Source organism: Mesoplodon mirus, assembly GCF_964341445.2.
Source record: "Mesoplodon mirus genome assembly, chromosome: 2".
Lineage (NCBI taxonomy): Eukaryota > Metazoa > Chordata > Mammalia > Artiodactyla > Ziphiidae > Mesoplodon > Mesoplodon mirus.
The window spans coordinates 204,402,468-204,425,574 of NC_138977.1; the positions used below are offsets into that span (position 1 = coordinate 204,402,468).

A 23,107-nucleotide genomic window follows, 5' to 3' on the forward strand; every position below is an offset into this window, starting at 1 on the left:
GTTATTTGTGATCTTTTTGGTGATACCCATTCTGACAGGTGTGAGGTGATATCTCATTGTGGTTTTAATTTTCAGTTCCCTAATGGTTAACAGTGTTGAACATCTTTTCATTTTTTAATTTTTAATTGGGTTGTTTGTTTTTTTGATGTTGAGTTGTATGAGCTGTTTATATATTTTGGATATTAATAGTGCTTTATTGGTCATATCATTTGCAAATATTTTCTCCCATTCAGTAGGCTGTCTTTCTGTTTTGTTGATCGTTTCCTTGGCTGTGCAAAAGCTTTTAAGTTTAATTAAGCCCCATTTGTTTATTTTTGCTTTTGTTTCCTTTGCCTTAGGAGACAGATCCAAAAAAATATTGCTACTGAAAGAGTGTTCCGCCTATGTTTTCTTCTAGGAATTTTATGGTTTCCAGCCTTACATTTAGGTATTTAATCCATTTTGAGTTTTTTTTATATGGTATTAGAAAATATTCTAATTTCATCCTTTTACATGTAGCTGCTTTCGGACATTCTCTTATAAAAACTCTCAATTCGCATTATTGATTTTTTCATCTTCTTTAAACCCTCTCATATGAAATATCACATAGCTGTGGATTCTTGGTAATTCTTTTGTTCCTCTTCTTGTTCCCTCTATCCTCTCATGGATGTCAAGGTTCCCTAGTCGCCTGTCCTTGGCCCTTCTCCATCTACATTCTCCCTGGATGATTTCACCGTTCTCAAGGTTTAATCTATCACCGATATTCAATCTTTTTTTATGGTCATTTTTTTACTAATGTTCAACATTTAACAAACAGATACTGCTCTTGACCCTCATAGAGTTTAGAAATGGCTGGCTCCTGTAGTAGAGATGTCAATTATTGCCTCCTATACTCATGTGACTTCACCCACAGTTTGTGCCTTTGTGATTTGTGACTCTGATTGGAATAGCAGCATATGGCCGAAGGGGAATCAGTTCTCAGACTGAGTTAAGCTAATGACATTCTTTTTGAGAACTTGACCCTGCACTGTCATGAACCATGCGGGCAGTGGTTTCAGACGCTGATTTAACAGCCCTAGTCACAATGTTGTCTGGCTGTACATTTTGCTTTTCATCCTTAGATATCAGTGATACCTCTATCATCTGATTGTTGAAAAATCTTTATTAAAACATTTACATTTAATTAACTTGTAAAAAATAAAGCTACCATTTCAAAATTAAAACAAAAATCCCCCCGAACAGTAGTCTATCCGTATCCACGGGGTATTGGTTCCAAGACCCCCATGGATACCAAAATTTGTGGATGCTCAAGTCCCTTATATAAAATGGCATAGTATTTGCCGCTATCAAAAATCCCTCTTAGGGACTTCCCTGGTGGTCCAGTGGTTAAGACTTCACCTTCCAGTGCAGGGGGTGCAGGTTCAATCCCTGGTCAGGGAGCTAAGATCCCACATGCCTCGAGGCCAAAAAACCAAACCATAAAGCAGAAGCAATATTGTAACAAATTCAATAAAGACTTTAAAAATGGTCCACATCAAAAAAAAAAAAAAATCTCTCCTAAAGTGCACGTACCTGGTGAGGGTGTTTATGACCCCCATTTTCTAGATCAGGGAACTGAAGCTTAGAGAGATTAATTAGATCTGTTCAAAGTAGTTTCCACAGCTGGAAAATGAGAGTGCCAAGGTTCAAATTCAGGTCCTGTGCTATTAACTACAGTGATTATGATGTGGCAGGCAAGAGAATCAGGGTCGGGCAAGGAATCACACTCCCACTCACAAGTAGGTAGACAGTGCACAGCTCAACCTCCCAGCCTTCCCCCGACACATACTCCCCCCTCCCATTCATTAGCACCCAAACAGAAAGGCAGAAAGGAATTGGAGCTGCTCCTCATAAAGGATGCCCCCAACTGAGGTGGGTACCAGAACAAAGTCTTTGGCAGATATGTTTACTTTGGAAGGAGAATGCCAAGGGACACAATTCCTGCCCTCAGAAAACTTAGTCTAGTTTATACGCAAAGATCATTTCCTCAATTTGTCCACAGATATGTGGTGTGCTCAGGGATTGTAATACATGTGCACATACACATCACTGTGTGTAGTGGATGTAATAGTCATGTCAATGCACATGTATATGGAGAGCAGTATAGATTTTCTCTAAAAAAAAACGTCCTAGTGGTGCCACTCTACTTATTAACAATGTAATACCTCATAGAGCTGAGCTAAATGGACTTTCATCCTAGCTATGAGGAAAAAAGTGTTTACTAAATAGGAATATAACCTAGACTTTAAGGATTACTGGTTAAACTATTAAGGAATCTTTCAAAGTAGGCTCAAGCACTTAGAAGTATCCATTTACATGCAAAACCAAGGCTCAGGTAATTGCAAATTCCTTAAGGAGCATGCTAGGTAACACGTGATTTAAGTTATATATATATGTAAATAAACAAATAAATATATATATATAAATATATAAAAACACACACACACAAATGATAATATAACATTCCTTCAAAAATACTGTATTTAAGATTTTAAGTTAATTTAAACTGGACTTCCCTCTACTTCCTCAAATATTCCAAGCTAGTATGGCTTTATTACACATGAAGAAATAAAGTAAGGAAAATTCTAAGAGCTAAGCAAACCAATTATGAAAAGGTGAGAGATTAGTGTAATGAAGAAAATTAGTTGTCACAGCTCAAATTCTAAGGTCATATACTGCAATTTAAAATGGAAGTGAGGAAGTAATCCAAAATAAATAATAAAAAGAAATATCCATTTTAATCAATGTCTTATTTTCTTCCATTAATTATTTCCATCCCGTTTTAGCTAGAAGGATTTCATGAGGGAGACAAAGTGAAGAAAGGGGAAACACTCTTTAAAAATTATAAATTTCCTAGGACCACAGTAGAAAATATAAAAATTGGATCTGTAGGGGTTCAGAACAAGCCTCCCCCAAATGGGCTACTTTTGCATGAGGCTCATTTTGAACTAAATGCAATCGAGACCCTGCGGGTTCAGGAGAAACTCACTGCCCCCCTCTTAACTACCTAGAAGAATTTAAATTGGGGATTTTTCCTAGAAAAGGTAATTACCAGAGATAAAATTTATCTTAGTGGCTCCATCTACATGGCAGAACAAACATCTAATTATCAAGCATCTGCTCTCCTTAATGTCTTGTGAATGACCCTCCTGTCCTTGGAAGACCCAGACCCCTGCCCCATTCCTTAGCTCATGATGGTGTATATACCTCATTTCACCTTTCTGTCTCTGAACCTCTTATGTATGTGGGGTCTTTGACCCTCTTATGTGCGTGGATTCCCATACAAAGTGAAATTTGATTTTCTCCTGTTTATCTGTCTCATGTCAATTTAATACTTAGGGCAGCAAGAAGAACCTAGAAGGATAGAGGAGAGTTTTCCTCCTTCCTGACAAGGGCTCAATCTTGAAGGGAGAGATCTCCTCTTAATCTCCCACAATAATGCAGATTCTCCATTTGGTTGGAGGATGGGATAAAAGAAATGAGAAGGTACATTTCTGTGATCTTTAAAGTTCTACACCCTCAAGTAACCATTCAAGGCACTGCCCATTAAGGAGGGGACTAAGACGCTCCTCTCAAACCTCACAAATCAAAAAAGGGGAAGGGGGGCCTCCCTGGTGGCGCAGTGGTTGAGAGTCCGCCTGCCGATGCGGATACGGGTTCGTGCCCCCGGTCTGGGAGGATCCCATATGCCGCGGAGCGGCTGGGCCCGTGAGCCATGGCCACTGGGCCTGCGCATCCGGAGCCTGTGCTCCGCAACGGGGGAGGCCACAACAGTGAGAGGCCCGCATACCGCAAAAAGAAAAAAAAAAAAAAAGGGGAAGGGGTTCAAGATTACACTAATGATCGCTCTTCTGCATTATAAAACCCAGTATGAAGTTTCAGTAAGGAGTGTTCTAGATTAGGAATTGGGCTTGTTCTCTGCTCACCCCCCTCACTGGCCTTGTGCCCCGTCTACTTGAAAGCTCAGTGGATATGAAATGTAAGGGGCTGTGATGACTGTTATTATAAATGACACTGTTCCTACCAACACTAATTACCTTCAATGAACCAGGAACCCTAGAGTTCAACAAATGAGTGAAGAGGACACTAAGAAAACCCCAAAGTATTTTTAGTGTTTCATCTTCTTAGTGTAGTTAGTCATGACTCACTTCAAATAAGAACACACATAAAACAAATTATTTTTTCTTCCCTGGCCTAACAGGCAAGCCTCAATTAACAAAACAAAACAAAACAAAACGTTTTTTGCTGAAGTAGCCTCAGGGAAAAAAGGGAAGAAGAAAGAAGACCACAGCTAAGTTTTTAGGTAAGACAAAAGTTACTCACTGAAGGAAAAGAAATTTTCTTCAGGAGCTGTTCAAGTTGATTGAAAAGATAATGGAAGTTTCCCCTGCTCATCTGGACATGTTGCCAGGGCTTTGGCGACGGTGGTTTGCTTGTCTCCATGGTCAGAAGTGACTCAGGGGAGGGGAACTTTAAAATTACTCCTGTTTACCTAATAGAACTCAATGTTCAGAATTAAAATTAGGCCTGTCTAGTGTATGAAAAAACCAAGGGAACAAGAAAAGAGTTGAGCTACACCAAATGAGCAGAATCTTATTGTAAAGCCAATGTAATTTGACAACTAGGGTTACTATATGCTATTTCTTATTCTAAATCCTCTACCCAGGACCTCTGATCTGCTTAAATTTGTAGGAGTCAAAATCATCCCCTTTGAAAGGACTTATTCACAGATGACTCCTGGAGCAACTGAGGAGAAAGAGTAAGCCAGTCACAAAAGTTATTAAAACCTCCCTCCCTGGAGAACAATCTCATTGATCAAATTACCATCATGGTTTCCATGCTGGACTCAAGAATCTTGTCTCTGATTATGGATGGAATTATTACTTTTCTTCATGCTATTTTTAGGTAGAGCCTAAAGCTGCCTGAAAGATATGGAGAATTTTATGATGGAAGAGAATTTCAGTTCACTCAAGCGACCTTGGTAAAGTCAGCAAACAATGAGCTGAATTCACTGGATGCTGTAGGTGGGCTGCAGAACCTAGATCCTCCCTACAATTGTATGCTGGGTTGTGTGTATGCATATGTGCATCCTTCTGGGGAAAAGGGCCATACTTTTGATAGCATTCTCAGAAGGACATGTAAACAAAACTTTTTAAAGAGCTGCAGACCTAGAGGCTCCTTTGTGGTCCAACGAAAACACTTTCAATGAATGTGTGTCATTAACTTCCATTTGCACCTGTGAACATCCACAGGTTTCCATCCAAAGGTATTAATACCCACTGACTACAGTAAGGGTTTGGAGGCCTGTTTGTACAACACTTTCCAATTTTCTTTTTTTTTTTTTTTTTTTTTCTTTTTGCGGTATGCGGGCCTCTCACCGTTGTGGCCTCTCCCGTTGCGGAGCACAGGCTCCGGATGCGCAGGCCCAGCGGCCATGGCTCACGGGCCCAGCCGCTCCGCGGCACATGGGATCCTCCCAGACCGGGGCACGAACCCGCATCCCCTGCATCGGCAGGCGGACCCTCAACCACTGCGCCACCAGGGAGGCCCCCACTTTCCAATTTTCAAAATCAAGTTATCTAGTACACACAGTGGGTTCCTAACAACAGGTCTCTAAAATTATCTCCAGCTGTAGTTCAGGCCTTCACATTGAGGCCTCACAGAGAAGCCCATGGACTCTGATCTTTGGCTCCTGTCTTAGTCTCTCTGGAGCCTTAGTGTCCTCTAATTTAGGGAAAATAATGATAATACTGGCACCAAACATTCATATAATTGTTTGGAGTTGAACCAGTGTTGAACCAAAGAAGCTAATGTTCCTATCGGACTGGGCCATCTTGATGCCAGTTTCAGCACACCAATTAACACTGTCAACACCTTGTCCCTGCAAAACAAACAAACAAAACTTAAATAACGAACAAACAACCCTAGCACTTTCTTCTAGGTTTCTTATGCAAGTATAACAATTCAGGGCACCAGTACCTAGAAATGCCCTTCATACATCACCATCGCCTGAGGTCCTGCCTCTCCAGGATAGAGCCATGGATTTCTTCCCCCAATTCCACTCCAACTAACCTGCCTTATCCTCTCTCTGTCAGCCTTTGTTCTCCTAGAGGAAAACACTCATCTCACTCCTTTATCCACCTCTTCTACTGGTTTACTCACTGCAAGCAAGGGCTGAGATCACTTCCCTGGGCAGAAGGAGGGAGAGAAGGAAGATACTACTACATACATTTTTGCTTTTCATCCAGGCACATACATATGGCAATGATCTTTGTAAACTTCTAAAGTGTTATAAAACTACAGTAAGGTGAAAAATCACTGTCAATTACCTCACCAATCCTGAAAATGAATGGCCTTCCTCAACACTCTGCTTATCACTGATGCAAAAATTTTGCCCGAAATAATCAGAAGCTGTCTCAAATCTAGTTTTCATCACGTAACTCACATGTTTAAGGACTTAGAGGGGGAGATCCTTATCATTTATCTCATAAATACATCCTACAGGTGACTGTTTTCAAGCCTCCGGAAAATTTTCAGTCACATGCACACCCCATAACCATCATTTTTAATGGTGTCTTCAGTTCAGTTTCAGTCACACTCACCTTACTCAGTCCCATCTGAGCACGCCCACACTGAAGCCTCCCACTGTCATCCCAAGAAGACCCCTCTCTTTTCTATGATTTAGCGCATGTCATACACTGCGATGTTGGGATCCCCTTCCTCAAGGGAAGGTCTCTTACTTCCCCCTCACATCTGGCACGGGCGGGCCTCCATGTTGTGGAACAGTGAATAGGCGTTGTCTCCCCACCTCTGAGACACTGATTCACGTCCATCACTCTTTTCGCAGACTTGGCGGCAGATTCACGTTGTCTCTGCAGCCTTCTCTGATAGACTCGTTCTACACCAACCCTTCTGCTACTACCGTCACCATCAAGCAGTCCTTCCTGCAACAGATACTCACTGAGCCTCTGTCACAAGCCAGGCACTACTCTCAGGCTGGAACTGAAGCAATGAACCAAACAGATAAAAATCCCTGCCCGCGTGGAGCATACATTCTAATAGGGGAGAAGTGGGGTGCCCTGGAAATCTCACATTCAATTTGAACTTCATTATCATTTAGTTGTTTTGAGTCTATATCGAGTCAAGTGACTGTCTAGACTCCTGTCAGAGATATTCTGCAAAGACGGGTACCAACAACTCCTCCTAAACCTGCAGACATAGGACTACTCTTCCTGTCAAGAGGTAGACTCTATTTCCTCTCTACCTGAACCTGAGCTGCCCTGTGACTTGATCAGCAGAATCATCAGAAGTGACTGCTGTACCAGTTCTGGGCCTGGGCCCTAAGAGTCCTGACAGCTCCCACTGCCTGGGAAACCAGGTACCATGTAAAGAAGCTCAGCCTATCCTGCCAGAGAGAAGGCCGTGAGGAGAGAAGGCCCCGAGGATGAGAACCGTGACACTCCGGGTGACAGCCAGCATGAGGCCGCAGACACGTGAGTGAGGCCACCTCAGACCTTCCAGCCACCAAGTGAACGCAGCCCCGTGAGTGAGCCCAACAAACATCACTGGAGCAGAGATCACCACCCATGATAAATTCCTGAACTTCCGCATCATGACCAATAAAATGGTGGTTGTTTTAAGCCACTAAATTTGGAGGGCCGGGAGGGGGAGTTGTTGTTAGGCGGCAACAATTTAGCCTTAACAAGACAGTGCTCTTAACCAGAGTCAGGGGTGGCATCTTCTGCGTGTTTCTAAGCCGTCATTATGTCCATTATGGTTAGGCAAAAAGGAGACATCCAGTCAAAATCTGACGAGGGAATATTTATAAAACTAAATGGGGGACGGGATTCTGGGAGGATGCTGCAGTATGAAGCTCCAGGAATCTATCTCCCACCTAGACAACAACTGCATTGGTAGAATCTGTCTGATCCAACCATTTTGGAACATTGAAGGCTTGCAACTTCCACGGGAAGACTTAGATGGTAAATCGTGTTGAATGTCAGTCAATTTTGGCTCTTAGCACAGTAGGAGCTACCCATCGTCCATCCCCAACCCCTTGGCAGACAACTGTGCATGTTTTCCTGGAACCACTGCCCACAGCTTGTGGGAGCTAGGGTGTGCAAAAAGGACCCTGTCCTCCAAATATCGGCATCTCTGCTCTGAGTGCTGACGGCTGCTTCTGATCACAGAGCGCAGACAAGAAGGTGGGCGGCCATTGTTGTTGTACCTTCCCCACATTGTCACAGCCCCTTCACTTCTGGTTGAAGTGAATTCCAGGGGATTTAAAAGCCCAGGGCCCTTCTCCTCCCCTCCCTTCCAGCCCCTGGTCATTTTTCTTTTTTTTTTTGGCCACGCTACGCAGCTTGTGGGGTTTTAGTTCCCTGACCAGGGATTGAACCTGCATCCTCAGCAGTGAAAGCGTGGAGTCGTAACCACTGGACTGATAGGAAATTCCCACCCCCTGGTCAGTTTTTACATTTCCCACTTTCTGGAGCCAGACATTAAGGACTGGGACATTAAAAAACAACTGCATGTATGGAGAAAATTAGAAAGTGACTGTGTGTGCCCAGGGAAAGGCTCAGAAAAGACTGGGAAGACCTTCAGTTTACACTTTGGCTGATCCTCAGCAAAGAGACTGTGTACAACAGTTAAAAACAAAAACAAACAATAAGGAAGACAAGCAAACCCTGAGAAAGGGGAAAATCTGGTTTCCAGAGTTATCACATTATTAAATTCAAAAGTCCAGTGTTCATAAAAAAAAAATCACAAGGCATACAAAGGAACAGCAAAGTATGGCCCACTCAAAGGAATAAAACAAATCAGTAGAAACTGTCCCTGAAAAAGACCTAATGTCTGATATACTAGACAAAGATTTCAAAGTAACTGTCTTAAAGATGCCCAAAAGACTAAAGGGAGATATGGAGAAAGTCAAGAAAACAGTGTGTAAACAAAATAGAAATACCAATAAAGAGAAAACTTATAAAGAACCAAAAAGAAATTCTGGAGCTGAAAAGTATAATTGAAATGACAAATTTATTAGATTCAAAGGAGATTTAAGCAGACAAAAGACTCAGTGAACTTGAAGATAGGACAATGGATAGACCCTGATTGCTTGGTTTGCAAAAGGGATTCACTGAGGTGAGTTGCCATTGACTGAACGTATTTCAAACAAGTTCTGGTGGTATATTAGTTTTCTATTGTGTGTAACAATATTACCACAAATGTAGTGGTTTAAAACAACACATATTTATTATCTTATTATTTCTGTGGTCAAGAATAAAAGAACAGATTTTCTGAGCCATGTACTTAGAGTCTCAGAAGGCTGCAATCAAGGTGTGGGCCAGCTTCTCATCTGGAGGCTCGATAGGGGAAGGATCTGCTTCTCCACTTGCCTGGTTGTTAGTAGCAATCAGTTCCTTTTGGTTGCTTGACTGAGAGCCTCATTTTTTTGCTGGCTGTCAGCTGGAGCTCAGCCCTCAGTGACTAGATGACACTTGTAGTTCCTTGCCACATGGAGTTGTCCAATATGGCCACTTGCTTCCTCACAGCTAGAAAGGGGGAGACTCCAGCAAGATGAGCCTTACAATCTTATGTAATGTAATCACATAATCACTTACATATAATCACATATCTCCCATCACCTACGCATATACTATTGGTTAGAAGCAAGTCATATGTCCCACCTACAAGTAAGAGAGGTGGAATACACAAGGGCATGAACACCAGGAGATAGGAATCATGGAAGCCAGCTGTCAGTGGCCAATCTGTCTACTACAGGTGGCTACTTGTTACCATGGCTCTACCATGGCTCAATCTTTTCCTAAGTTTATGGGTGTGCAGCAACTGGAGTCTCTTACACTGCTGTTGGGAATGCAGTGGTAAACTTTGAGAAATGGTTTGGCAGTTTCTTGAAAAGTTAAAGACTTACCATATGACCCAGCCATTCCACTCCTAGATATTACTCAAGATAAATGTAAACAAACTCACATAAAGACTTGTATATGAATGTTCATAGCAGCTTTATTCATAAAACCCCCAAATGGAAACAACCCAAATGTCCATCAACAGGTGAGTGGATCGACAAAATGAGATATATCCATACAATGGACTATTTCTCAGCAATAAAAAAGGAACATACTAGTGATATACACAACTAAGTGAATGACTCTCAGAATGTTATGCTGAGAGAAAGAAGCCAGACCAAAAAAAGTACTTCCTGTATGATTCCATTTATATAAAATTCTAGAAACCCAAATTAATCTGTAGTGCTAGAAAGCAGATCTGTTGTTGCCTGGAGTGAGGGATAGATGGTCTACAAAGGGGCATTTGGAAACTTGTGGGGGTGATGAAAATGTTCTGTATCTTAAGAGTGGTGGTAATCCACAGGTGTACACATCCATCACACTCATCAAACTGTATGCTTTAAAAGAATGTAGTTATTGAACATAAATTATACCTCAATAAAGTTGATTAAGAATAAGAATTAAATGAAAGAATCAGACATATGAATCTAGACACTTGGAAGAGAAAGTAATGTTGATACTGAGTATAGGTGATTTTAAACATAATTTGCCAATTTACCATTGTCATCTCTCTCGTGCATTAGCTAAAAAAAAAAATAGAGCTACATGAAACACTTCAGATACGAATTCTTTTCAAGGTGATAATCAGTTTGCTTTAAGTAGAACGAAGGGGTCATTTATCACTAAAAATTACTAGAGATGTAAAACATTTGTCATACCTATTGACTATCTTATTTACTTTTTTAACTGCCTGTTTGTGAACTTTGCCAATTTTTCTATTAGCTTGTTCTTCCCGGTTCTTCTGTTTGTTTACATGCCTCCTCAGCCTGGGAGCTCACTGGAGACAAGGACTGCATCTCTTCTCTTTCTTTACCTCAGCCCAGCAGTGTTTGGTATTTCGTTCATGAAATGTTTGCTAAAATTGAATTGATCTTAATTCATTCTCATACACTTTGGAGCGTTTAACTTTATTACTTCTGTTTTACAGATGAGGAACACAAGATGCTGCAGAGGCTGAATAATTTGCAGTCACACAACTAAACGGCAGAATTGGGACTGTAATCCAGGCCTTCTGATTTTAAACCATGGGTTTATTGAAATTGTATTCCATCCCCTCCATTGATGTTTGCCTGGGCCCTGTCTTCTTCAGGATATCAACTGAGTATTTTAAATGAATTTAAAGTGAGCAAAGCTCACCCTCCGCTACGCGCATGCGTCCCTTCCTTTTCCCATGGTAGGAAAAAAAAGACACCGCCTCCTTTCGCTTTGCTCATCTTTTGGCCCCTGCGACGCGCCATCGGCCGTGGGGAGGAGTTCACTGGTTGAAGTGATGGCGACTGGAACTCCAGATTCGCAAGCGCGATTCGGTCAGTCTGTGAAGGGGCTTCTCACGGAGAAGGTGAACACCTGTGGTACTGACGTGATCGCGCTCACCAAGCAGGTGCTGAAGGGCTCCCGGAGCTCCGAGGTGAGCTGGGAGTGGACTCTCCGGGCTTAATACCGGGAGACTTGACTTCCATAGCCGTGGGAAGAGGGTCGTGTTGCATCCTGGGAATTGTAGTCCGTGAACTAGTGGAGAAGGGAGAAGGCCTCGTTCCGGAGGGCGCGTGTTGCATTCTGGGGTGTGTAGTCTCTTTGGGTAGGACTAGCGGTCCTGTGAGCCGGGGTGGTGGTGGGGGAATGGAGGCGGGGAGGAAGAAACGAAATGATGGAAATCTGTGCTTCAAAGCAGAGATCGCCGCAGACGACGGATGAGATAGTGATCCTAACGAGTTCCTCATTTGTTTCTCAGAGTTGTCTCTAGTGAAGATGTCTCTTTCGGCCCCTAAATTCCGCGTGGTTTTGCCCTCAACATTCCAGATTCCTTCCACACTTTTATGCATCGTCTGTCCACAGATTTATTCTTTTCTGACTTGTCTTTCTGGCCACATTCTTGGTTTTCTGTTTCTTAGATTAGCTTTCTCCTTTGCCGTGATTTTCCCCTCATCATCCTCTGGCTGATTCCGTGTATGGGATTATTTGATAGCTTGTCACACCAGCAAGCTTTATATGTGCACACTGTTTCTCTCCAAAAAAGGACTTATCCATTGTACCCTGAGGTATTCACCCAAGTGAAATGAAAGTATATGTCCACACAAAGACTTGCACACGTTCATAGCACATTTATCCATAATAGCACCAAACTGGAGACAATCCAAATGCCCACGAGGCACGTGATTGGACAAACAAAATGGGTCTAATGACCTAGACTTTCAACTTCTAGGTTTTAACCAGGAGAAAAGAAAACATATACATCATTTTGTTACATAAACCAGCCATGCACATAATGTATCATCTAAGATATCCAGGTTTGGAGTCTTTAAAGTGGAAAACATCTTGAATACACTTGTAAAACAATCTGGGGACAGAGTCTTTAGATTTCTATGACTTTCTCCTGTAGACCATTGTCTTGCTCATAATTAACTCAGTAGCAGTGTATCTTAGCTACTTATTTTCAAGAAGTATTTTTGATTTTCAAGTTAGTTTTCATAACAGTAGCACCTCTTTCTCTCCCACTCTTTTTTTACTCATGTTTCATCACTTATTATTTCATTGTTATGTAGTTGCATTAGCAAACATAATATGTTTGCAAGCCTTCACATTTGTATATGAATGTTCAAAGCAGCTTTATTTATATTAGTTTAAGGTCCAGTAGAATTATCCTTGCAAAATTAGCTTTCATGTTATGTCCTTAGCTTCTGTTGATAGTGGCTGCAAGAAACAGCTGAGTGAAAAAAGTGTTTGCGGGACTTCCCTGGTGGCGCAGTGGGTAAGAATCTGCCTGCCAATGCAGGGGACACGGGTTTGAGCCCTGGTCCGGGAAGATCCCACAGCCACGGAGCAACTAAGCCCGTGTGCCACAACTACTGAGCCTGTGCTCTAGAGCCTGCGAGCCACAGTTACTGGGCCCACATGCCACAACTACTGAAGCCTGTGTGCCTAGAGCCCATGCTCCGCAACAAGAGAAGCCACCATAATGAGAAGCCCACACACCACAACGAAGAGTAGCCCCCGCTCGCTGCAACTAGAGAAAGCCCGTGCGCAGCAACAAAGACCCAATGCAGCCAAAATTAAATAAATAAATTAATTAATTAATAAAAAAAAACCAAAAAGTGTTTGCGTTTACCATAATACTATTGCTGAAGTCACTGATCTGATGATCCCAGATATGCTTTGTGTGAGGTCCACATGGTATACTCATTTTAGGATTCAGTATCAGAGGAAAGTTTATCTTTTTTGAAGAGTTGTTGTGTTGCCTTTTACCAAATAAGAATTATGCAACTTACTGTGTTTCACTTTTTGCCTTGGTTGCACAGAAGTTGCTTTGTCAGTTTTCGTGGTAGACATATCTGCTTCCTTCTCCTTTTCATGATTTTTAGATTCTATTTCAGCTTTTCCAAAAAAAAGTGTGTGTTTTATGTCGTTTAATTCATTAAGTCTTCACAATCACTAATAAAGGAGGTACTGCTCTTACAGAGAGGAATTTCGCTGGTCCAGGGTCCCACAGTAGCTAGGAAGGGGTAGAGCTAGGATTCAAGCCTAGGCAGACAGGTCCTAAGCCCACATTCTTTGACGTCACTTCCCATGGCCGCTAGCTGGATTCAGTGGCCAAAAAGCCACAGTGCCACCATTGACTGCCCTAATATGGCTTGCTGCTTCCCGTTCCTGCTCCTCGTGTATTTTTCATGAGGGCTTCTTCTGTAGTAGATTTAGACAGGGTGCTCAGTAAGTGGTGTGGATTGAGTTAAGCTGAAGCCAGTCCAACTTTCTGGGACAGAGTTGACACATATCTCAAGTCTAAACTTTTTCTTTTTTACTGGATCTCTTACATGACACTTACCACATACCATATTGTACTTTTCTGTAGTTATGTATTTTTGCCATTTCCTTTACTAGGCTCTGAGGTTATGGGAGTGTCTTACTGATTTTCAATCCTTCTTAGCCCACAGAGCATTGCTTCTCTCTTCAGCAGTCTCCAGGTAGCTATTCTGTTTGAGTAACTGACAATTTCCATGTGTAAAACACTCATTTTCACAGCATCCACTTAACACATATTTATAGAGTGTCTGCTATGTGCCAGGAACTGTTCTAGGTACAAGGGAGACGTTGGTACACAAAACTAAGTCCCTGTACTTAGAAAACTTCCACTTTAGTGAAGAGACAGACAAAAAAAATGAAACACAAAAAAGGTGGTAGTAAATGCTATGCAGAAAAATAAAGCTGGGAATAGAGAGTGCTGAAAGGGTTTTCTGTAAATAGGGTGGTCAGGGAAGGGCTCTCTGAGGAGGTAGCATTCGAGCAGACGCTTGAATGAAGTGAGGGAGCAAACCATATGGACATCTGGAGGCAGAGAGTTCCACGTCGAGGACATGGCAACTGCAGAGGCCTTGAGATGGGGATGTACGTAAGGAATGCAGGGAGGCCAGTGTGACTGGAGCACAAAGTGAGGAAATCATACCAACCTATGTCCATGGCACAAAGAATGCTTGTGCCTAATACGCTTCTCTCGTGCACACCTGCGCTTCTGCTCCTCCAGGTGAATTGTGTGCTTGGTAAGGGTTCATTGTGGTTTTTTCCTAAACCTGTGTAAGGCGCTTGTGCTTGCTATTGCAACTACATTGTTTCATGGAATGATATGGGAAATGATGAAATATGAGGGCAGAAAAAAAGAGGGTTGCTGTTGCTATGAAAACTAAGTTGAAAATTAGCAATACTTGTTGAAGAGAAGTACCAAGACAAACTGGTATTGAGTTAATTATGAGCAAGACAGTGGTCCAAGCCTGGGAGGAAGTTCCTAGAAATCTAAAAAGATTCTGTACTCAGGTGGTTTTACAGGTGTATTTAAGACGTTCCACTTTAAGGAAACTGAAACTGGAAATCTTAGGTGATATGTTACGTGTGTGGTTGGTTTATGTAAGAAAATGATGCACAATGTCAATGACTACATCTGTCATCACAGAAAAGACCTTGGCCCTACATTCCAACAGCCCCTGCATTCCAGGCCATCACAAGTCCCGTCCAGCCTATCTTTAAATACCTCTCAAGCCCCCCGTGCCGCCCTTTTTAACTGCCACATCTGTGGTTCAGGTCACTCTCATTGCTCGCCTGGAATACTGCAGTATTCTCCTAACCTGTCTCTCTGCCTTTAGTCCCCTGTCTAGTCCATCCTGTTTACCACACTCTAAAGCAGTAAATCTGATCATGCCACTTTTTTGTAACATTATATTACTTCGGAATTCTAAACAGCAGCCGTTAGGTATCAGCTTAGAAGTCACTTCTTTTAGGAAGCCTTCCCTGAGCACCTACCCAGTAATGGTAGTAACTGGGGCAGTAACTCCTGCCCCCCGAACTCCCAGGGCATTCAGTGCTTCCCCCTCAGCACTTACCACAAGGTATTGTAGTACCTTTGTCTTCTTTGTCATCCCAGCCTGTGAGCCCTGTAAGGATGGGGGCTATGTCTCTTACTGGCTCATAAGCACTTAGTAACTATTTGTTGACTGAATGAGGAAGCTTCTGTTAGAACTCTTACTTTTCTGCCATCGGTTTGTCAGTCACCATCCATAGGAGTTTGGAGTTTGTCACTTAAAAGTGGCCACAAGGAGGGAACAGGAACTCTCATGCCTGGTGGGTGGGAATGCAAAATGGTATAACCTTAATGGGGGGTGGGTGGCAATATGTAGCAAAATTAAAACCCTCTGATCCAGCAGTCACAGTCAAGATTCTGAGTCTGTCCAAAGACATGATGGCAAAAAGATACAAAGAACTATGAGGTATTTTTTGTAGCACTACTTACAATAGCAAAAGACTGGAAACAGCCCCAAAGTCTATAGCGGACGACTGGTTGAATAATCTTATGAGACATCTATTCAGTGGAGTGCTCAGCAGCCCTGAAAGAACAAGGTGGAGATTCAGTATATATTATCAAGTGAAAACAGCAGGGTGCAGAAGAATGCATATGGTAGGTTACATTTTATGTAAAGGGGGCAGAATCTATATATATGTCCATTGTTTGTAAAGGAACAATGGAAAGATAAACCAAAAGCTAATTTAAAATATATTTATATTTATGCATAGGAGAGAGATACCGGGGAGGGGAAGAGGCTGGATAGGTCTTATTTTATTGTTTTGCCTTTAGAAGCATGTAAAGTTTTATTTTTATTTTGTACATTTATTTATTTTTATTTATTTATTTTTGACTGCGTTGGGTCTTTGTTGCTGTGCGCAGGCTTTCTCTACTTGTGGCGAGCGGGGGCTATTCTTCGTTGCGGTGTGCATGCTTCTCTTTGTGGTGGCTTCTCTTGTTGCAGAGCACAGGCCGTAGTCACGTAGGCTTCAGTAGTTGTGGCATGAGGGCTCAGTAGTTGTGGCACACGGGCTTAGTTGCTCTGCAGCATGTGGGATCTTCCCAGACCAGGGCTCGAACCCGTGTCCCCATTCATTGTCAGGTGGATTCTTGTTTTTGTTTTTTGTTTTTTTTTGTGGTACGTGGGCCTCTCACTGCTGTGGCCTCTCCCGTTGCGGAGCACAGGCTCCGGACGCGCAGGCCCAGCGGCCATGGCTCACGGGCCCAGCCGCTCCGCGGCATGTGGGATCTTCCCGGACCAGGGCACGAACCCATGTCCCCTGCATTGGCAGGCGGACTCTCCACCACTGCGCCACCAGGGAAGCCCTGTCAGGTGGATTCTTAACCACTGTGCCACCAGGGAGGTCCCAAGTTGTGTTAATTTTTAAAGTTAAAAAGAAAAATAAATAAAAGTTGCTGTGAGGGAAGGAATCTGGAGGCTGGAGCAGTGCTGGTGTCCTGGTTAATTTGAAGTCATCTGTCCGCCTTTCACCAGAATCTCTCTGACCCAAGGGAGCAGGGAGGGTTGGTAGGACACACATAACGGTAGCTCCATTTACATGGTTGGACTGCATGTCTGCCAGGAACAGGGTGCTACAGGAGGCCAGAAACCTCTGTTGATCCCTTCTTGGCTCTCTGTAAGGAGGCAGATCTGCTGAGCGCAGGCCACCCAGCTGAAACGGAGCTCACTCAGCCTTTCTCTCTTGGTCTCGGGGCCCAGCTATCAGTGAACTCATTAAAGTCTGCTGCCGCACTTCTTTCTTTTCTCTTCCCCAGCTCCATCTGGCCGTCCTTTACATGGTGGTTTCCCAGTTTAAAGCCCAAGCTTCTCCCCAGGCCTTTTTACCCGCTCTGTGTCTCTCATTCCATTTCTCGACAGCTACCTTCCTTCTGTCCTTTAAAGCCCTATCCTAACTCCTGCCCTCTCTCTCCTCTCAAACCACCCCAGATCTCAAGTTTGCCTTTAAAGAATCAGAAGTTAGGTTCTCACTGGGCTTGTGGAGCCAGAGTTTGTTTTCGCAGACTTTGCCTCTCAGCACTTGATTAATAAATTCAGCAGTTATGGAGGACTTGATTTCTCAGGCTGTGGCCTTCAGAACAGATGTCGAGCCCATGCCAGAACTGCCGTAGTGACAATGAAATGGATTTTCAACATGAACAAATGGGAAATTATCCTCCTTTACATTTGGAGGGTTTATATTTGTATGGGGTGTGTGGGGGGGTGGGCACGGAGAAAGGGTGGTGGTATAACAGCTGCAGAGAGAAGATTACAGGAAGTTTGGAAGTTTTGATTATCACCATTTTATTTTTGTCTTCCAGCTGCTAGGTCAGGCCGCTCGAAACATGGTACTACAGGAAGATGCCATCTTACACTCAGAAGATGTAAGAAACAATCTCTGTTATGATTTGGGTTTTATATGCACAGTTTGTTTGGCTTCAGGGAAGTGGAATGTTCTATTTCTCTGTTTTTCTTTCTTTTTTTTTAATGCAGAATTTAAGAAAAATGGCAATAATAACGACACATCTTCAATACCAGTGAGTATGCCCTCTCCAGTGCCTACTGTACTTACTAAGCAATCGTTTTCTGCAGGCTGTTTCTTGTGGCCTTTGTGCTTCAGCACATTTTCCTGTGGAGGCAGGAGCTGGGAGTAAAGGAGGGGTTAGTCAAGGATGTGTTCCCTCTGGAAGAGTTGCTTGAGACTGCAGAAGAATTTGGGGTATGGGGTGTGATCAGAGTGGGGACCACCTTTGTGAACCTCTCTGATAATTTGAGGGCTTCTCAGAAGGAGAGACTGCAAACCCCATAAGGGCAGGGCCCATCCAGGACCACACACATGCACAGCGCTTGGCACCCAGTAGGCACTTAACCAGTATCTGTCCACTGTCTGTGCCTGAGGTCTTTCCTGGAGCAACTGCACCTTTCCTGCAGAATCAAGTATAACTATGTTCTTTATCTTACATTCCCATATATAACCCAGCCCTAACTACATATAAATCATCCAGGAGATTTTGAAATATAGAGACCCCTTTTGGACAAAATTATAATTTAATTAACTTTTCATCTTATTTCATTTTGCTTTTTATTTTATGTAGTTGACATTATACTTATGTATCTATTAGAAATATCTGATTGGGAATTTAACTCTTGATATCTAAATAGCTAAATATTCATTTTTTGGGGTGTGTACATATCAGGTATGTGACCGTTTGGCTCCACATACCCAGACTGAATTTGAGCCATACTTGTAGTTTGTTAGACCACATCCCTCACTCTGATAGAATATTATTACATCTTTAGGTTTAGAATCATCTTTTCAGCAACTCTGCACTCAGATATTGAACCTCTGTTCAATAGCACAATCTTAGGATAGGATGGACAGAAATATGAAATGTGACAAGCTGGAAATTTGTTCTGCCTATATATACATATCTGACCAAAAATAACTTTTACTAGTTCGCTGCATTTTCTTATGTTTACTTTCCTCTTTCCTTTTCTGATTTAGGCAAGAAGCTATTCAGAAGAAGTAAGTAACCCCAAAGGTAGAGGAGTGGGGGGCCAACTAACTGTAGCAGGCTGGGGGGAATTATGCTGCTGGGCCTAGGATCAGTACAAAACTCTGGTTCACAGATGCCCTTAAGTTGCCATGTGTTCTAGGATAGCTCATTGGGCATATAAAGAATATTTCAAAGGCATGCAGTAAGTCAATTCACTGCTAGCAAAGGCTTTCTAAAAGTTATAGGGTGTAGAGACCAACTTTGAGGGTAGGAAACCTTTTATGCTGGTAATATTCATTAAGTCAAGTAAATGTGCCAAAGTCATTGAACAGCCTTGTTTTTGTTTTAAGTGGATTAAATCTGTCCCTTGCAATGTTGTTTACACTACTAGTTGGCTTTACAGATCTTTTCTTCATAGTTTAAACATGTCTGGGACCCTAGTGGACCAATAGAAATTTTGATTTAGTTCAACAGAACTATGCATATAATATACTTTGTGCAAATCACTTGCACAATGAGATGTCTTTTTTTTTAACATTGATCACATTTTTTTTTTTCAGTATCTAGTCCTCCATTTTTTCTAGGGAGAACATATGAAATTGAACTTGCAGAGACAGGAAACCATTGCATACAAAGAATGTAGAGGAATACCCCTATCTCTGCATCCAACCGTGGATCTGACCCCATCAATAGCCCCCACATTTAAAGCCAAAAGAAAGTAATATTGCATAGAGAGGGTTGCTATGACAACGAGATGCTCATTCTAGATAAACCTTTTTCTCTATTCTAATTTGTAGTGTTGAGCAGTCATCAAATCTACAGGACCAGTTAAATCATCTGTTGAAGTAGAACGCGTTATGAGAGGGCAAAGGCACTTTGCCTGACACAGAGGAGGAAATATCTTACATAACTACTGTGCTATGGGTTTGATTTTCCATTTTCTTCTCCAAAAGTTAAGTTAGAATAAGATCTGTGATGATGAACACTTTCTCCTGAAAGGAAGTTAAGTGATTGAATTTTGAAAGCACTTCTTGAATCAAACCAACCCATGCTCTTATTGAATTTTTAAGTTGCTCTGTTAATTTGATATTAAAGCAAAATTAAAAGATGTCTTAGTTTTTCTCATAGAACTTTAATATGTCAAAAGCCATATTGTCTAAATGTGTTTCTTAAGCAAATACTGAGTAGTGTTTTAAATTCAGACTTAAGCGCTTCTATTGTGAATGTATAAGAATGATTAATATTGTTTTTAAAGACTTTTTTCTTTTAATCATACATTCAGGAAATATTTTAATTTCATGGTCACAGAATGGTGATTAGGTAATACCTGTTGTTTTCTTTTCTTTTCTAGTAACTAAGAGGAGATAGTTATTTTATTTGTTGTAGCAAATTCCTACATGAAAATTAGGCAAATGGTATCATATCTGGCCAGCTGCAACCTCCTGCCTTGACCTTCATTCCTAGAGTTTCTTTGTTGTTGTGACTCTTGATTAAGTGGCCTTGGGTTCATTTTGTAATTTTGCTAGTCATCAGCAAATTCACTTGTATGACATTATTGCCAAGTGAGAATGCAGTTGAGTTACTGTGATTCCGGTATAGGGTTGTGCCATGTAGAAAACCTTATGTTTATAGACATTTACCTACGTTCATTGAATTTATCTCATTAAATGTCATTACCGTTGTCTGTTGTCAAGTCTGAATGTCTATGCTTTACTTGAATTTAAAATGGGACTTCCAACCTGTTTTAGCTCAGTTCTTAATTCACTAAGGTATTGGGAGAAAGCTGACATAAGAAAATGGTGTTTTTACTGAAAGAAAAAAAGCAAATATGAGTTCAATTTAATTCATATTCTATATCATCAAGTTGACTAATCATATCAGATTCCATTTATTCCTCATTTTATATATATATACATTAACTTAAAGTAAAAAAACAGTATGAAGGAATTCATTTATACATTCATTCTATAAATGTTTATTACAATTATTAAATGTAAACAGGCTCAATTTAGCTTAAAAAGAAGGCTTGCAAACTTACAGCAGTTGTCATATTAGTAGTAAAACATTTGATGTTACTATCACAGTTTCTATTCAACATTTTGCTGGAAGCCACACCTGGTGCAGAAATTAAAATTAAATGTAACTATTAGCAAGGAAGAGACAAAATTGTTATCATACGGTAGGATTATCTACTTAGAAAATCCAAGGACTGATTTTTTTAAAAAGTCACCAGTTTAGAAAACAAAACAAAGTTTAACCATCCAAGTATACACAAAACAAAGAAATATTTAAGATGAAAAACAATTAAACTATGGTCTTTGTTTTCTTCCTCATGCTGGAACAAATATGAAAGAAGCAGTGACTGCTTATGTTATATCTGATAAAGTAAATTTCACAATCAAAATTTGAATGGTAAATAAAGATGAAATTTACATTAAATAATGAAAACCTAGTAGTACTGATTTAGTCATTTTAAAGAACATAATGCCAAAATACATGAAAGAAAAGTAGACAGAAATGTGAGAGCAGGCAGAAATGTATACATACTTTGATAGTTTGTTTCTTATAGAAATAGGTTAATATGGCGACAAAAGATACTTCTCTAAAATAACATTTGTGTTGTAGAGGATATGTGGGAGGATAATTTCAAAATAATGAAAATTCAAATCTATGCAAGCAAATTTATGTGATGATACCTAAGCAGTACTATAAAGAAAAAAATCATGCTTTAAATATCTGTATTAGGGATAAGGCGTAAGTAAATGTCTTCTTTTTTTTTTTTAAGGAGTTTGTGGTTAGAATTTAGAAAGAGAACAAAAGAAATCAAAGTGGAATAAGAAAACCAAGCATGAATGACAAAAATTAGAAAAATATTTGAAACCATTAATTGGTTCTTACAGATTAAATTGGTAAAATGTCAGCTCAATCGTAAAAGTACAAATTAGTATATTTATAATTGAATAGGAGATATATAAGATAAATCAATTAGATTTGAAAAGAGAGATCTGTCAGCTTGATGCTAAAAATTTAATTACTAGTATCAAAATATCTGGCTCCTTATAATGATATAATATGATAAAACTGACATTTAAAAGAGAATATGTCCAGACTGGTTATGAGAAATAATCCATAAATTGTCAGAAATAACCAATTAAAATGTCATCTGCTTGTGATGGCTGTCCTGAGACTTTTCCAAAGTATCAAATAACAAATCATTTCCATATACTCCCAAAGTATAGAAAATGATTGGAAGATACCCAGTTCCTTTGCTGAAGTAAATGTAATTTTCATTAAAAAAAATAAAAAGCAAGATAATATAAAGACATTTAGGAGATTCTTATTTATGAACATGGATGCAAAAATCCTAATAAAATCTCAGGAAATTGAATAGAGAAATATTTGGAAGAACTGCTAAAATAATTCTAGAGTTACAAAGTTCATATAACAGCTGCAGAACACATTACATTAATAAAAAACAATAAAATCATACATCACTGTAATATACACCAAAAAGGCATCTAAAAAAGTTCAACGTCTATTTCTTTTTTTTTTTTTTTTTTTTTTTTTTTTCTTTTTGCTGTATGCGGGCCTCTCACTGTTGTGGCCTCTCCCGTTGCGGAGCACAGGCTCCGGACGCGCAGGCCCAGCGGCCATGGCTCACGGGACCAGCCGCTCCGCGGCATATGGGATCCTCCCAGACCGGGGCACGAACCCGTATCCCCTGCATCGGCAGGCGGACTCTCAACCACTGCGCCACCAGGGAGGCCCTCAACGTCTATTTCTAATTAAACTTAAAAAAAAAAAGTCTCTCTAAAAGTATGTTTTAGAAGAAAGAATAATAGAACCCCAGAATATTAGAGCTGTATGGGGCCTCACAAGTGATTAAATTCTAGCCCCATGTTTTACAGATGAAAAACATAGCCAGAGAGATTAAATGACTTACCCAACGTCACTGAACTTGATGGTAGGTCTTCTGACTACTAGTCTAGCTTGCTATTATCTGTTACTTTTCTTATAAGTAGAAACAAGGGTGCTTCCTGTCATTTCTAGTATTTAGCATCATAAAAAAGAAAAGGAAGTAATTGAATCCAATCCATTTACCCCTGCTACTTCATCTCTGGTAAGTAACCAGTTGGTCATCTAGCTTCTGCTTAAATACTTCTAATGTTTGGAGAATCCTTTACTTAGT

General features: G+C 40.9%; 1 protein-coding gene across 1 annotated transcript; it reads left to right on the top strand.

Moving 5' to 3' along the window:
* Positions 1–11,327: 11,327 nt before the first annotated feature.
* On the top strand, positions 11,328–20,605 carry BORCS7 (BLOC-1 related complex subunit 7). The gene is made up of 5 exons (XM_082608605.1): positions 11,328–11,508; positions 17,743–17,805; positions 17,915–17,958; positions 18,927–18,947; positions 19,716–20,605. Exons 1-5 carry the CDS (start codon positions 11,371–11,373, stop codon positions 19,765–19,767), a joined length of 318 nt encoding a protein of 105 aa, XP_082464731.1. The 5' UTR covers positions 11,328–11,370; the 3' UTR covers positions 19,768–20,605.
* Positions 20,606–23,107: the final 2,502 nt, after the last annotated feature.